The following is an 18088-nucleotide window of genomic DNA, read 5'->3' as shown; positions in this document are numbered from 1 at the left end:
CGACCTCATTTAGTTGGGATAAGGCTGAGTTCTTGTTGTTGTTGCTGTTGATGGACTTTTGAGGATATGAATACTTAATGTAGGTTGTGCAGACAAATGACTGGATTTAAACATGGAAAGTGCAGGACAAACCCTAGTCTCACAATTCATAAATAATGATCCCACAAGTAGCACAAGCAAAGATGAACATTTAGAACTATAAAAAAATTCAAAAACCACACAGACCAGAAACTGTAAAACTTCTTTCGAGTGATATAGACAGACTCTTGGAAGTAGAATTTGAATGTAAACCTGTAATTAACCCACCAAACAGCCTAACCTATCAATACGGACATACAAGCTTTAGAATTTCATTAAGTTATTAAAAAACCAGAAATAAGTGCAGAATCATTTTCTTTTTTACCGAGTCATCCAAACATTTTACCTAGTATCAGATACATTATCCTTGCGGGAAAGAACTTTTATGGCGTGCTCAAGAACAGAAGTAACTCTTTCTCCCATCTGTATGGCATGAACTGAGAAACTGCAGAGTGCAGACAGGCCATAATAAAAATCAGTCTCCTAAAGATGATTTGTAACTTTCCGCTTGACCTACAATTTCAAGTTTTCAACCTGGGGGGGAGGGAACAAGAAGAATAAGAGGCCATAGAAAATCACTTGTAATTAATGTGACTGATAATTGGAAGATGGTGACGTTGTGCTTTGTCTACACTAATCTTGTAAAATGGGGTGAGCTCCTCTCCAATATGTGGAACCCTTGTATGTTCAAAAATGTGATCAATTTTCGTGAACCAACGCTCCAGTTCTTCAGGACCTAGCTTGAACTCTAGGAGAGGAAAAAAACAACTATCAAGAAACTACCCCGCCAGAAATGGTCAGAAGATTGAACAGAATAAATGTTTACCGTGGTTCCCTTTCCCTTCAAACCCTATGAAAATGAAATTCACGGGGACTGGCAGATAAATGGATTCAACTTCCAAAAGCTTCAGATAATTTGCAATGTTACCTGAGGTAGAAATGACAACAAAAAAAAATGGAAAGTAAACAGAAAATAAATTTAAAGATCTGAACTACATTCAAGAACTCTAATAAAAAAGGAGGTCATTGATGGTTTGGTTGAAAGTTCACTAATAACATGTCACTACCTGCCTTGGTGTAATTGAAAACACCCATCTTGCCATGGCTTGAGGATCCTGAATTTTCCAAGTCATCAAAATCTGAAAAAACAAGCATTGTTAGAGAGAAAGAGATAACAAGGGACAAACCATCTTTATGTGGACATAGGAATCATTTATTTAAAACAGGACAGTAATGAAAGCGGTCAGTAACAAAATAAAATGAACAATTAAACAAATAGAGAAATATTCACACAAGCATGTTAAGCATCCATTTTGGAGAGTAAAACCACAATCAAAGTAGTTTAGAAAAAAGGTGTCTAAGAAGCCAAATAGGAAAGATGAGATTGGCAGAACCGTTCCTCATCAGGGGATCCCAGACAATCTTATCTGCTACAACTGCTACCATCTGTTGTTTTAGCTGAACTCGGATAGATGACCTCATTCAGAGTTAACCTGCAGCTGGCTTTGTCAAACTTTGATACCTGCTCTCTTGGAAACCCCTCTCCGCAGGGCTTCATTTTGCTACTGCTAGAGATGGAGGCTGTACTTTGTGAAGTCTTCTTCAAATGTTATCAGTTGTTTGCAGGAGGATGATGGCCTTTGGAGACTGCTCATCTCATTAGGCATGCTTAACTCCTGGCTTCCACATGAATAACTTGTTCCAATGGGTTCCAAGCATGGTTCAAGATTTCACCAAATATTGCTGATTTATCGGCATATTTCGGAAATCTCGACACTACTGAGACGAAATGGCCATACAAAATGAAAAAGTACAAATTTCAGCAAAATTCTGGGATATTTCGGGATTTACACGGCAATTATGGATGATTACACTCGTTTCTTCTCCGAAACTATACCGTGGTCCACGTATGTCCTTCAGACAGAGAGCAATGGACATCGACTCCAGCGGAGCATGAGTGAGGTCGATCCAGGAAGGCATAGCAATTATTACTAAGATTTGTTTTATGACAGTTGTGAGTCTTGTGAGTTGTGAGTTGTGAGTTGTGAGTTGTGAGTTGTGAGTTGTGACTTTGTGTATTGATTATTGAATATTGAACTAATGACTTTTATAGAGTTTCTTTTATGGAGTTTATGAGTTATGACGTATGAACTTATGCACTTATGACTTTATGAGTTTAAAGTTTAAACTAAAGGCTACATTTGACTTTATTTTTGTTTCATTACTTTATTTAAATTTGTTATTATGTCTTTTAGTACTTATACAATGTGTATTTAACTATTTATACATCAGGGTCCAACCGTATACTGTCAATCAAGGGTGCAAACCCAAAACACCACTTTGAGTACACTTTTTTGCAATATGCAGGTTCAAATGTGTTTATTTAGCTTAAATAAGGGTGTACATGAAGTATCAGGCCTTAATATGACCAAAAACCCACTGAGATGGACTGCCGAAATATGGCAGAAAAAATACCATATTTCGGCGAAATTTTGGTAAATTTCGGATATTTCGGAAATCTCGACCAGCCCGAAATGGCGAGACGAAACGAGATCTTGAACCTTGGTTGAACCACTTAAACTCAGTTATCCATCATATAATAGTTAATAATAACAATAATTGTAAAACCCGCTATAAATTTGAACTTTTGAAACCTGTGTAATTTCAGGTTCTGGTTCAATGCCCATGCTAGCCACTATGATGTGGGCTGCCTTGGTTGAAAATTCAGACCAATCTCGGGACTTGCCTATAAAGGCATTCCGATCAGCCAACTAACTTAGTCTCTAATGAGTCTGAGGTATCCAGCGGAAGACAACACATTAGCTGGGCATGTTGGATTAATGGCCTACGAAACCTCATTCTATTCTTGACGGGCTTGTAGATGAGAAACCTTTCTTGTATGTTTATATATAGTAATTTTAATTTAAATAATATATAGGGGCAGAATGGTAATTTCCTCTTATGGGACCCACATCCCCAATGTGGAATCCAGTTTCCCATAGCCTACCCTAGCTAACCTTCCTATTTATGTCACATGACATATGTTATTTGACTTAGACACAATCAATTAGCTATTTATTTTTATAAAAATCAGTTAAGAAAAACACATTTTAAAAAAACTGATTCACTATGGGCTGAACCAAACAATCCTTAGTGCAGCCCATCTATATATAGAAGTCTTAGTTTTTCTTTCATTTCTTTCTCTCCTAAACCAAGAACCGTATCTGCCAAGAGAGAAAGAAATTGAGAAAGTGAAGAAAGGGAGGAGAAGAAGAGAAGGAAGCTTGCACTTGGTTGGATCTTCATACCTTGATAGAAGTTGATTAATTGGAGTTGAATACTACCATCTCCTTCATCTTCAAGTACAGGTAAGTCTTTAACCTAGACTGAAATTCCCTAATTCTTCTTCTTCTTCTTTGAACACTTCATGGAATACAACCAATTTCAGCCCTAAGCTTAGGGATTGATGGTATTTAGGCAAATCCCCAAATTGGAGTGTGGTTTTAGGTTTAGTTAAAACAATACTACTAACCCACCTTAATTAAAGCTTAAATTGTGAAATTGGACCTGTACATGTGAGGATCCATGACTGTACAACTCAAGCAAACCCCAAAAGCTTAGGACCTTAAGTAATTTGGTTTTAAAAACCTTGATCTAACATGCATTTGGGTTGATTTGACCCAAATACCATGTTATTCTTTCCCTTGAAGCCAATTTTTAGTTTTCTGGCCATGCATGTCAAGATCCATGAAGATATAAGCCAAAAACCCATTCTGTTTTATGGACCGGATGGAGTTGCAGGTCTGAATCCGGTTCACTGTTTTGTGATGGTTTTGAACCTAATTGCTAGGGGTTTGACCTAGGGTTTCTTCTATGTCTAATTTATGTTATTTAATGTTCAAATAGGACTGTTTACCCTCTCTTTGGTGAGGTCTGTGTTGGAGTTTGGATCCCTGTTGTCTAGTTAGTTCTCCAACTCAGGTAAGAGGATTTTGACTTTAATTTCGGCGTGTTTGTGATATTAATTTTGGTTTGTTATGGTTGCCATGTCATGCATCATATTAATAACACTGATCATGTATTTTTGTTAGCTTTAACTTCTTTGCATTAGATGTGCATGATTTTAGGTTGCATTTCCATATTGCATTTGCATTTATTACTTTATACTTGAGATTTATTATGATGATGATGTTGTTGGACAGAATTGTTGTATTATCTATTATGATTCATATGTCATCATGATAGTATGCATATGGTTAGGATTGGCATGAACCCAGTGCTACGACCCTTACCAACAGGGGTTGAGGTGTTGGATAACCCATGGTAGATCCGAAGGGTAAATTCCGGAATGTCATTCACTGTCCCATGTTAGCGTGTGTACTCCGTTGTGGAAACAAACAGTAGGGTTAGTCATTGAGGGTCTGTTGGGGTCCGATGTGTTCATTTCGGAACTAGCGGGTTTTCACCGTAGTAGAATGGTTTCGCTCGGGTGACCGACGTCTGGTTATGTGTTTCCGGGACCGAGGCTATCATTCTATTACAGTAGTAATTATCTTATGAGACTTAGTGCTGTTGCTAAAAGCATTCTTACTTCTAAGTCATTCATCATGGACTATTTGCACTTGCTTATGGGTTTCCCTTACTGGGCTCAGTGGAGTTCATCCCTGTGGATATCCTTATTTTTCAGATGACTCGGTTACTTCAGGTGGTAGATTTGCGATGCTGGAGTTTGAAGTGCACGATGCTTCGTGCGCACGTGACGATTGCGCATTCTCTTGATCTTGGCCTAACAGTCCAGGCTATTTCCCCACCCTTTTGTGTTTATAAACATTTTTGTATAGTTATAGTATAGTTTCTTGTATAGTTTTACCTTGTGGTACTTTTGAGGAATTTTTTAGCTGTAATACAAGTTAAATCCTTTATATAAATGAAATATCATTAGACTTCTCTTATTACTGATGTTACCTCTATTATTTAAATTGTTTCCGATGCGTCTGATTACTATATTTGTGAGATATGTTTGTAAATGGAGTACTGCACTTGCGATCCTTAGGATTGGTTGAATGTCAGAGACATCCAGTCATATTTGGTCATTATTAACCGGGCCGGGGTGTGACAATAATAATAATAATAATAATACAACAATAATAATTATGATTATGATTATTATTATTATTATTTATTGTAGCAGAATGCACTAATAGAAAACCAGAACCGAGAAGGGAAGTAATGCAGTCCTAGATTGGTAGGAGACCAACTAGGAGCCAATCAACCAGGATCTGTTATGAACAAGTGAATTGGCTAGGCCAAAAATAGGTTTTTGGTGAAATTAGGATTAGGGTTAGGGTTTGGGTTTGATGTATGGGTTATGTCAAGTTGAGATAGGGGAGTCTATCAGTGAAGGTCCTAAAATGTTCTGATGGATGGAAGTGTATAAACTTGAATGGGCAGCAAGTTAGGGTTAGGGTTTCGGGTTTTGGAAAAGAGGAAAAGATGGATTTCTAGTGTTTGGCAGGACAGAAGTTAACCAAACTTGAATGGTTTTCTTAGGAGGGTATGAGGGATAATCGGTCATATTTGTAGACTATTCTGACGGTTGGTTTGGGCTGGGCAGAAATTAGGGTTTGGGTTTTGATTTGAGATGGGGGGGAATTAGGATTTCAGTGGTTGGGATGGGCAGCAAGGGAGATCGAGTTCTCCTTATGGGCAGGGGTATGGGAAAACTGAAAATAACAAAGGGGAAAACTAGGGTTGGGGTTGTAGACGATTAGAAGAAGGATGGGGATGAGGATGTCTCAAACTTCCTGTAGTAGCAGATTACTCTTGGCAGCAGCTTGTTCGAGGATGAAACTTGAATAAACAATTGGATCTTTAACTAAAACTTCAAAGAATTTCTTCAAGTAACTTGAAGGAGAGCTTCAAAAGAACCACTAGGGCTTCACAACGCAAGGTGTCAATTGGATCAAACACCAATCCCACCAGTCTTAATCACACATAAGACAATCTTCAGCAATGTCAGACACCGACTGGGACCGAGCCGACTGAAGAACAAGCGGGATTTGCAAAAGGTGAGTGGAATTACACCATGGGTGTAGGTGTAACATGACTGATGAGTCATGACAATGACAGCAACAATATTTACTTTTTTATTCATTAAATTGCTTATATTCCTATTTGATTTCTGATTTATAACTGATGACTATTGGAATTGAATGCTAACGTTAAACATGTGAAATGCCAGATTAGATGCCATAGCCAGCTTAAAAATGAGGCTGGTGGTAGCCCATAGAATGGGATACGGTTGACACCACCCGACTCATACTATGTCATATAGAATGCATTTGGTTAGGAGGAAGAGAAGGAGGGTTTGTGCTTGAGCAAGCCTTGGCCGAATTCTTCCACAGCTCAAGGTAAGCTCACCCAGCCTGAAATGCTTACATAATCATGACCACATCTCTGTTCTTTGATTTTGAACCCTAAAAACCAAAGCTATATAACTTGTCTCTATAGGAATCTCTATGGAATCACTGCCTGGAGCTCCAGGACTGCTTAGATCATGCATGCATGTCTAGTTTTAGGAAATTTATATGAATCTATATACTGTTTCAGCTTACTAATGTATGCATCTTAAATTCCAGCCATGCATCTAGCTAGATTTCATGCCTGATCATGCATGCAAACCATAGATGATGAGCTAGGGGCATGGATCTTTGCATGCATGAGGTGTTTTACATACTAGGTAATGTAGTCCTAGGTAGGAGTAATCCCACTAGGAGCCAGGGTAATGGGTTCACCTAACAAGGCTGGCCGATTGGGACAGCTTAGGCTAATTAGGGCAGAATGAGGGTTAGGATTAGGGTTTCGAGCTAGGGTTTTATTTGGTAATGATGTGCAGGTTTTTATGAGTCTATTGGTGTAGGTTTGGATCAATTTGGATGAAGTTGGAAATCTAGGGTTTCGGGTTAGAGGCCTTATGAAAATGGACTGTTTGTGAGATCTAGGGTTTAGGGGTGGATTTTGGGAAAGGGGTTTATAGGGTATTAATGGGCAGGTCTAGGGGGTTATTTTGGTATAAAGAAGTTAGGGTTTGGGAAGGTTTTAAAATTCTGCAATTTAGGGCAGAATTGGATTTAGGGTTTTAATGGAGGTTAGGGTTTGATGGATGGAGGGGAGTTTGGACTAGGTCTAATGAAGGGGACTGGCTGGACAGATTAGAAAAAGAAGGTTTGAAATCAAATCTCAAATTCAAACTTACTGGATTTGAAGAGATCTTCAATGGTAGCAACTTTGAAGATGAACAATGGGGTCTCCCGATCTACAAGATGCAAGGAGATAAGTAGCAGCCCTCCCGATCTTCACAATGCAAGGAGTCGATTGGAGATCCACCAATCCCTTCACCTTGATATTACTCACAAGGCAACCTTGATATTACTCACAAGGCACACTCACGATGGAGCAAAGGCAGCAAGCATAAAGCTGAGTTTTTATTAATCAAATTGGTGTTCAATGCTGGCCTCCCTTACAAACTTATATAGAAGACTCAAAAATAGACTTAGACACTAAAAAGGAATGGCCTAACCTTATCCCTAACCTATTTGGCAACTTAAATTGACTAGGAAACCCAAATAGACTCAAAATAGAATCCTAATGACTTAAAACAACTTAAACTACTTAAAATAAAGAAGATTGCCTAGTAACCAATAGGATATAAGAACCTCTTAGCCAATAGGATCACTTCACTTAAATTAGACCAATTGAACCAATTGGATGCAACCAATTTAAACCGGTTCAATTAAAAACACAAAATAAAAACTACGTATTGGGCTAATCCCGTATGCAACCTATATACCCCTATTTCAGGCCCACTAAAGTGGCCTAATACATAGAAAACCCTTGGGAACAAAGGCCCAACATATATATATCCCAACCCTACACTTATTCCCAATGAAACAAGCCCTATTTGATGATGAATCTGCATCACTAGGGCTTAGGATCTTGGCTGTAATGCATGTGCATGCCTGCTGTTGTGTGTATTTTTGAGGTTTGAGTGGCTACATGTCTGATCTCAGCCTTGCATACTGAGTTTTTGATGTTTGAACCCAAACCCATCAATCACTTGGCAAACCCTATTTAGGAACCACCATAACCATTGCTTTAGCTTAATTATAAGCTATACTACCCTCTGAAAGCATCCCAAATCGAAGATGGGATGAATCCAGCAGCTAAAACGAAGTTCTGAGTAAGAAAACCCGTGTCCAACAGGGACTGGAGGATGCATTGGACGTTTGGTCCAAACGTCCAGTGAATCGTCCAGTGCTGCTGTACTTGGTCTAATCTGATTCTAGCCTATTGGACCATCACTCGCAGGCCTAGGATAGTGTGGGGGGCATAAAAATTACCTTAAATCCCTACCCCAACCATCCTTGCTGGTAACCATGTCTTGAGTGTATCAGAGGACCCAAACAGCGGTCAGAAACCCACACTGTAACCTAAGCCAAACCTGGAAAAGAACCATGCTACTGTCCCCACAATTGTTGAACAATGATTGAGCAAACCTAAACCAATCCTGGAACTCTAAGACCCTTTTGAGACACTGTTTGACATGTTCTAATGGTCCGGTTAACATAGGTTATAACCCGAACACGAAAACAGTAGTCATGGCATCGCCATGGCGTCCTGGAGCTAGAGAAGCGAGCATATCGAGCTCCGACATGGATGATGTACAAATATCGCCCGATATGGCCTCCATGGCGTCACCATGGCACCGCCATGGACGCCATACCACGATATATGGGCATATCGGTTGATATTATTGCATAAAACTTAGGTTTTAACATTTTTTTTTTTTAAACCATTTAAGAGCTTAAATGCTTTTTCCTTGATTTGTATTGGAGGTGTAAGCAATACACATTAACATAAAAAAAAAATTAAAACCATTAAACAGTACACTATACCCTAGTTTTGAAACACTATTACTAATTGGAATTGGAATTTGGGAGAAATAGAAATCACAAAGTGAAAGTTCGAGACAAAGGAGAGAGTTTGAGACACAGAGACACAGAGACTGAAGGAGTTGAGAAGACAAAGAAGTGAGAAGAAGAAGAAGAACTGAAGAAGACGAGGTGAGAAGAAGAAGAACTTTGGCTTCAGTTCCTGCAACTCTCGGCAAGTTCGAACCCCTCCGGCAACCTCCTGGTAAGTAATTTTTTATTTTTATTTTTTATTTGGTTCTTCTTCTTCTCCAATCTCCTCCCAGTCCTCCAGCAACTCGATCCTTCTTCTTCAGTTCTTATTCTTCTTCTTCTTCTTCAGTTCTTCTTCTCACTTCTTTGTCTTCTTCACTACCGGCAACTCTCTCCTTCAGTTCTTGTTCTTCTTCTCACTTCTTCTTCTTCAATTCTTCTTCTTGCCTTGCAGTTGCAGGCTTGCACACAGTCACAGACCTCGTTTTTCTTTTTTTCTTTTTTCTTTTGTCTTCTTCTTGCCTTGCAGAAGCAGGCTTGCACACAATCATAGATCTCTCGGTTTTTTGTTTCTTCTTCTTGCCTTGCAGTTGCAGGCTTGCACACAGACAGAGAAGGTGTTTTTTTTTTTTTTTCTTCTTGTTGCCTTGCACACAGCCACACATACACACACAAAGACAAGGAGAGAGTCAAGAGACAGAGAGGGGGGGGGGGGGAGGGATTTATTACAGCCAGTAGTTCTCTCGGTTTTTTTTTTTTTTTTTTTTTTTTTTTTTTTGTTGTTCTTCTTCTTCTTGCCTTGCAGTTGCAGGCTTGCACAGTCACAGAGAAGGTGTTTTTTTTTTTTTTTTTTTTTACTTTTCTTACCTTGCACACAGCCACACATAGAGACAGGGAGAGAGTCGAGAGACAGAGGGGGGGGGTAAGGGATTTATTACAGCCAGTAGTCTATCACTCACGTACACACACACACACACAACAGCTTCACATCAGCAATTATTTTTTTGTTTATGCTGTTTATTAGGTTTATTCACTGATTTCACTCAATAACAAATTTTAAATTGTGTTCTTTTAATTTGTTTTTTTGTTTTGTTACTTTTGTAGATTAGTAGTACACTAATAAATATTACACTTTCATGAATTAAACCATAGTAGATTAGTAGTACACTTTCCTGTTGATTTTTTATGTTATAGGGTATATATTATAGCATACTAAATGACATTAAAAAATAGAGAAAATAAAAAATAAAACATGGTCAACATGATCGCCATGGCGGGCGATGTGTCGATATATCGATCACATACCCCTCCACCGACTTGGATCGTCGTGACGCCGTGACAACTATGATCAAAAGAGAGATTTTTTCAAAATTCAAAGGTGAGAATAACTCCCCCACCGAAGCCTTTATTTATAATGGCCAAAGGCCAAATTCCTATGCAGCCTAGGAGTGTAAATAATCCTTGCCGGCTAACTCTAATATCACCTCCCTTGACTAATCGTGGGAGGTGTGGACCCAAAGAAAAACAAAATTACATTAAATAAAAAAAAAAAGGTGACTTAAGTCACTTAAATTGAACCAGTACACTAAAACATGAAAATAAACTAAGTATAGAGCTAATCCTGTATGCAACCTATGTACCCCTACTTTAGGCCCATAAAAGTGGCTTATTACATAGAAAACCCATGGGAGCAAAGGCCCAACATGTATATAACCTAACCCTAGACTTATTCCCATCAAAATAAGCCTCTTTTGGTGACATATCTGCATCAGGAAGAGAAGAGAGAAGTGCTGTCAAGAATAATTGAGCTTGACAGCCTCCCTCACAAAGCCTTTATTTATATAAAAAGATTACAGCCAAAGGGGGGATTCCTAATGATTAGGAATCCTAGTTACAATATGAAATATAAAATAGAAACTAATCCTAAACCAACACAAATTGGAAATTAGAAACTAGGACTAAGCAATCCTAATTGTAGACCAAATAACAAAAATAACAAGAGACACACAGGAGGGAATCTCGGTCAGAATATTCCACTATTCTAATCGAGATTCCCTTCTCCTATGCTCGATATACTTCAACAATTATTATTATTATTATCAAACTTTTCCTAGTCGGTCCACCAAATGAGGGCTCCCTTGATAGCCCAAAATACCAGCCATGTGGAATGTCAAATGGGACCCAAATTTGATGGACAGGTAGGTAGACTCCAAGGTCCCCTGCCCACATGCCAAGTTTGAGCCCAACTGGAGTTGGCCAAGAGACAAAATAAAGCTTTGAAATTTTAGGGACTGCGGGAGAGTCCATGCCAATAATCGGACAGCTGAAAAATACATGGGTGCCTAGACATACATGGAAGAGTATTTGATTGAATTTGAGTATAAAATTTGACACATGGCCAACCCAAACCTTGAATTGTGTATCCAATGTTGGAATTGCCATATCATCCCGCCAAGTGGCGGAACTAAGTGGGCCATCAAAGAAGGTTCCCCTTGTTGGGGCTGTGTTATGGAATTTTTCCCTAATAATAAATAAATAAATAAATCTATTATTTATTAAGAGAGATATAATTTAAACAGGCCTGATTAATGAACCATTCTATCCCAAGAGAGCATTTTGAGCCGCATAGAGGTTGTTCTGGTCAAATTGACTATTGGATGGATAGTCTACCCCTTGGATTAGTAAGAAGTGGAGTTTGGGCAAAATGCTCATCATGTGTTGATTATTGAACTTTCCCCCTTGTATTGCCAGCCTTTGAACCAAAGCTGCCAAGGTTGACTTCTCCACGATTTTTAAAAGCTTTATACTGTCACATGGAAAAGGGGTCATTGCTTGGAGCAATGGCAGAAGTTTTGGGCTACCATGGCAGATGCCAAGGTTCAAATCTTGAGAGCGGCTACTTTGTACCATCCCAAGACCCTGCAAGGTGGGACCAGCACTGGATAATGGCCCTTTTTTATACCATCACACTCAAAAGGGCACTGGGGCTGAAACTAACCAGATGAGTAGATGACGATAAAGACATCATGCCCATAAAATTGAGTGCAAACTAATGATTATGAAAACAACAACAATTGATGATGATCACAATAAAGACATTTATAGAATGTATCATTAAAAAGATATTACACAATTACATCAATAGTAAAATATTACCAAACTCCATAACAGCCATAAACTTACCACCACGTAACACAGCCTCACTCCAGAATCTGCTCTTCTCTTTAAGATTAAATAAGGAAAATACTGATGACATCCCCGTTTTACGAGATCCATACGACCTGGTTGCTAGGAACTGAAAAAAGGACACGTCAGATATCAGTACAATCAGTAAATATATCTAAATATAAATCATCACGATTGCACTCACAGCATTCCAAGATATAAATTTTTCAAAAAAAGTAATAATTCTCATAGCGCCACTAATAAGGCTGGTCTATTTAGCATGTCTTAATAAATTCATTAGATGAAATGGCTATAAAAACAGATTATCCTCAGACACATTGACAAAAGCTGACCCATTCGATCAAATGGGCACCTTTAAGCAACATTTTAAGTAGATGAAACAATATGACAAACCATTCTATCCTAATTATTTCCTCACAGTGCCATCTCAACAAATTTTCTGTGTACGGTTTAAAATCTTGATTCCATGGTTGTTAAAAGATAACCATTGTTTTAAGAACCAGTACTGGTAGCTGCTTATAGGCACCAACAATGACCTGCAAAGAAACCTTCCCAAAAGAACAGGCACAACCAGAAAAATATAACTCCAAAAAATAATTAAGGAAATTTAAAAAATGCTAGCCATAACAAGTGCTTATATCCCAAAAAGAGATGGGGGGAAAAAACTCTATTCGAAATAGCTAACGAAGCAAGAAGCATTGAATTGTAGTTAGGGTTCAAGTGAGCTTGAGTTATTGTTGTAGGGTCATTATCTGGTTCCAGAAGCATCACGTGCCTGATGTAGAATTTAGATTTAAGTCTTATACTTTCTGCTTGAGAGAAATCCAAATCTCTCCAACATAGGTGATCTATTTAGCATGTCTAAAGCATTTCACAATCTCAAAGGCATTTTGGTTGGTATTTATTTTTTGTCATTCCCAATTCTAGAGGGGTAAAAATTAGAAAGCCCATGAACTATCACCTCTTCTTAACTTTTTTTACTGCATATCAGCCCATGAACTATAATATCCATGATGCAGGAAGATATACAAAATGTGGTGGGTAATGGGTACAAGTGTACAACTATAACTATAAATAGAATTTTTGCAAAATGAAGAAGATAGAGAAAGAGATAAGCGCTTCTTCACTGAGACCAAAGCTAGGGTTTGACCATCAAACCACTTGGAAGAAAACCATTCCCTAACAATAACCAAAAACTAAACTATTCCACTGACGTGCAGAGGTCTAGAGAATTAGACTTCTTTTAAAACTCCCAACCACCTAATTGACTAAGACAGCTATATAGCTGGATTGGGCTCAACAGCTTAAACAGTAAAATAAAAAGTAATGTAATTACAACACTCCCTCCTTATAAAAAATAGAATAGCCCATCCAAAATATGGTGCTCCCAAGTTGGAACTTGGAATCTTGATCTATATGGCTGACAAATAGAGATCAAGCCACCAAAAATCTGGCAGGACATCCCTGTATCAATTCCCCATGGTTAGGACAAAATTGACCCCAAAATTTGAGCACTTGATCAACAAGGTTTCTTCATTGTCTAGCAAATATGCCTGGGGAAATCTTAGAGATAAAGACATCAACAGCATGTTTCGCATGATCTTCCCCCTCATGACTTGGTAGAACAAAGTCACAAAGTTAATATAGTTATAGGCCTTTCATGTTAATCAATATATTTATAAGCCTTTCTTGTTCCTTGATATCTTCTTGTTGAAACCGCTCGAACTTCTTGTGGAAGTAGTAATAGTTGAAGTTGATTGTGAATCCTTCCAAGGCATTCTTCAACTTCATCAAAAGATTTCCCAATTCTATAATAGATTTGATTGAACCCTCTCTTAAAGTTATCAAGAAACTGAAAGAAATCAATGGCCATTGAAATGGAATATCAGTGGATCTTTGCTCAGGTACCAAACTAATGCGGGCAGATTTATATGACTTATAAGCAATGGCTGAACTAGAACTATAAATAAGAATAGTAGTAAATTAAAGACAGAGAAAAAGAAAAGAGCTTATTCACCATGAATAAAGGTTTGACCATCAAATCACTTGGATGAGAGCCATTAATTTAACCAAAAACTTAATCATTTTCACTAGGCATAAAGATCTAACAGAATTAGGTCCACAGTACAACAGTAAAAAATAAACAGAATTACAGCACACCCCCAGCCTCCCCCCCCCCCTTCTTCTTGAACTTAAAAAGCAATAATACAAACAACTTATCTCAAATTATTATGGTTCTCCCTTGTAGAAATCTTGGTATAATGGTTTATAAGTAATGATCAAAACATCAAAAATCTCACAGGGATGCTCCAGCATGACAAGGGCCATAACCCAGTGCTGGTCCCACCTATGCAAGGTCCTGGGAGGGGTGAGTTTGGAGTCGGTCCTAACCTTTGGCATTTTTTGCATAAGGTGGCCACCCTCCAGACTCGAACCCAGGCATTTACTCTGGCAGCCCGAATCTTCTACCAGTGCTCCAGCATCACTCCACCATTTTCCAACACCTAAATCTTTCCTTGTTGGACCTGATCTCCTCCCTCCATGTCTGTCCATCCTAGGGTGGTGCCGCCACCTCCCGGGCCCTCCCTCCTACCCTCCCCTGAAACTAGGCCCAACCTTTATGGGATCACTACCCCCCTTACCCCTTGCTAAAGCTTCTATTTCGAAGCAATGGAAATCAAAGGGTAGTTTTGATACATTCCTGCTTGACAATGGCTTCTTCATCTTCAAGTTTGCTGAAGCAGAAGACTTAAACAGAGTTATGGTTGGAGGTCCCTAGAACGTTGGAAGAAAACCTCTCTTTCTGCGACAATGGAACCGCTATCTTCATCTGCATCATCTCGATCTTAGTTATCTTCCTCTCTGGGTCTCTCTCCCTGGGCTCCCTTTGAACTTCTGGTGTGAGGAGGGACTTAGTATGATAGGCTCGGTCCTTGGAAAACCTCTCTACTCTGATGGCAGAACTAAACTCCAGGATCGCCTTGCCTTCGCCAGAATCTGTGTGGAAGTTCTGGCAGACTCTCCCTTGCCAATCTCCATCCTTGTTGTTGACGACGAAGGGTTCTCCTTCAATCAGGCTGTCCACTATGACTGGACCCCCCCTCAATGCTCATCTTGCAAGGTTTTTGGTCATTCGACGGGAAAATGCCCTGTTGCTGGAAGTGATGACACCACCACTATTGCTTCTCCTGCTCTGCCTTCCTCTTTCGAAGGCCCGAACCCTATCTTAGAGCAAAGAAACCTCCCAGCTGAAGACGCTGATTCTCTTCCAGCTGATTCTGTGAATCACAACCCTGTTGATGCCTCTAGCTCTCTTCTGGCGGCCTTTGAGCAACACAACCCTGTTGTAGCCTCTGTCCCTCTTCCGGCAGCCTCTGAGCAGTGCCTCCCAGTTGAATCCTTTGCCTCGCTTCCAGTAGCCCTTGAGCAGCCCTTCTAAAGCCGTGGCCGGAGAAGAAGCCGCCATCAAGATCTTGGCCGGAAAGACCCCCTGGTATCTACCTCTCCCCGTTGTCATCGCCCTTCTCTCATCACAGATTCAAACCGTTTCTCTCTCCCCTGCGATGATGCAGCCTTCCCAAGCCCCGATATGCTGGCATCTGGTCTTCTCCCTGAGCCTATCTCCTCGGTCCCTGTTCCTGTCGTGCATGCAAAGACTGTTGTCCTCGACCCCATCGCCCCTTTGCATTCTTCCCCAAAATTGCTTCCCCTCCACCCTGTCGCCTCTGCTCCTGTCGAGCATGCGAAGACTCTTGACCTTGACCCTGTCGCCCCTCTGCTTCTTTCCCCAAAATCGCTTCCCCTTCATCTCGGTATTACCGCCTTCCTCAAATCGACTTCTAATCGATTTTCTTCCCCCCTTTCGCCTTCTCTCTCCTCGACTCCCCCTTCCTCTAATACGGTCCCCCCCTCTATTGTTACCCTCTGTAGCCCAGCCTAATTTTGGTCCCCCTTCTACTGGCCCATCTGGTTCAAGTGGGCCAGATACCCCTACTTTATCCTCATCCTCTCCGACCCAGCCCACTCCTTGTTCCAATTTCTCTGACCCATCTGGTCCTAAAGGGCCTGGGCCAGTTGCCTCTTCTCACTCAACCATTAATTCTACCCAGCCTCTCCCTGCCGCCTCCTCTTCTCTTCTTGTTTTCCGTCGTCGTAACACCAGCTCCCCTCCTTTCCCTAAGAACCGTCCCTACCTCTCTTACTCCCTGGCCACTCTGGAGTTGCATCCGCCGTTCAACTTGGATATTAGAACTTTTGCTCTAAGTGGTGAGCCGATTGACCCGGGTTAGTTTGCCCCCTTCGAGCCGGGTTGGTTCTTTGGTTTGCCTGGCTTGTTGTTTTTCTTTTGTGCGTTTTGGGTTGGGCTTTGGCCCTTTGTTTTGTCCTTGTTCATCCCTGTTTTTTGGTAGGGCTTAGTATCGGCTTTTGCTTGTATCCTCTCCCCCCCCCCCCTTTTTTCTCCCTTTAGTAATTGAATTTTTAATTCATCTAAAATAAAAAAAACACCTAAATCTTGCTTCCGTCACTGCCAAAACCTTAAAAACCTCCTGAAACCAGCCTCACTCATCGGGATTCCCTGGAAACAGTTTTTTTTTTGTCTATTATCCTTCATACCTATATCCATCATTCTTATTGTTGGTCAACTGGATCAATTGAGGCATTCTGGAGTGGTGTCGTCATTGTTGGCAACTTTATTAGTCATATTGATGATGTGGCGGTGGTGTTTGGTGAGTTGGAAGAGTTGGAATTGTCAAACGGTCAACTACACAGTGACAAGGGTAGTTTTATCATTTGGCAGGCTTACAGAGGCATTTGGATGTGTGGGACACCATTTGGTGTATTAGGTCCTTACAAAGTGTTTGGTGAAGGCCCGAAGCAACAGGTGAAGGTTTCATACTATTAAAGTTGAGATTTCATAGGATCGTGCAGTGGGGTCTACTTTGAAGCTATTTTTGAAAGTCTTAATGGCAGAACTGGGCAAAACACTCTTCATAAGAAATGTAGCTCGTTGAATCAATTTGTTTCACCTCTTTTCGATGTTAAATGAGGAAGTTATGGAGTTTTTCGTGTCGTTACACGAAAACGGAGCAAATCTGGAGGACGACATTTTTCCCATACTCTGCCATAATTTTGGCTTATATTTTAAGTGCTATTCTATAAACAGTCGATTACCATTGTTTTGTTAAAACTACAGAATCTTTTGGGCCGTTGGATTGGATTCTAGTGGCTAGATTCCGTTTGGAGGACGCAAAATGGCCAAGGCAAATTTGATGTTGGCGCTAGCACTTCTATTGGTTGGATGCACCAAGATTTTTGTACTGGCGCTCCATTATATCAACCTTTTAATGGTGTTATGCAGGTAGTGTTTTGAGTGTTGAGTGTGCACAGTGATGGACCCATGAGATTCCATTTCAAGGAAAATGGTTGATTTTAAAATAAATGCAAAAGGAATATTCTGTGGCATATTTTCATCCAAAGTAAAAAAGCAAAACACGCTTTTCAAAAGTGTGTTGACGTCATCGATGATGTCATCAAACAGATGCTGCAGAACCAAATATTTAATTTGGCTTCGTTTCATGCGGCTTGTCACGAAGAATCTATTTAATTATGATTCTGCCCCTGGTTACCAATTTTGGAGCATCCAACTTTGGAAGGTCGTATCTTGGCCATCTGGAGTCCAAATGGGATGAAATATTTTTGAAACTGCATGTTTTTTCAAGAGCTATCTATTGGAGCCACTTTCAGAGGCAAAAAACGCAAAGAGAAAGAGGTATTATGCACGGAATACTCTAATTGATCGGTCCATGACGTTGCTTTGAACATTGGAGAACGTGCACAACATCAGGAAAGCTTCAAGAAGT

The 18088-nt window shown here is 39.9% G+C and overlaps 1 protein-coding gene across 1 annotated transcript in view; it reads right to left on the bottom strand.

The window, feature by feature from the left end:
• Positions 1-18088, bottom strand: part of LOC122661706 — a 75738-nt gene that overhangs the window by 40628 nt on the left and 17022 nt on the right. The window contains exons 2-6 of the mRNA XM_043857203.1: positions 12225-12336; positions 1146-1217; positions 905-1006; positions 658-826; positions 425-523 (exon numbers count right to left, since the gene is read on the bottom strand). Coding sequence (XP_043713138.1) covers positions 425-523; positions 658-826; positions 905-1006; positions 1146-1217; positions 12225-12336 — 554 coding nt within the window. The remainder of the gene's footprint in view (positions 1-424; positions 524-657; positions 827-904; positions 1007-1145; positions 1218-12224; positions 12337-18088) is intronic.

This window comes from Telopea speciosissima, chromosome 5 (assembly GCF_018873765.1).
Source record: "Telopea speciosissima isolate NSW1024214 ecotype Mountain lineage chromosome 5, Tspe_v1, whole genome shotgun sequence".
In the NCBI taxonomy this organism is placed as follows: Eukaryota; Viridiplantae; Streptophyta; class Magnoliopsida; order Proteales; family Proteaceae; genus Telopea; species Telopea speciosissima.
The sequence above is the reverse complement of the archived record's forward strand: the minus strand, read 5'-3'. Positions and strand labels throughout refer to the sequence as shown.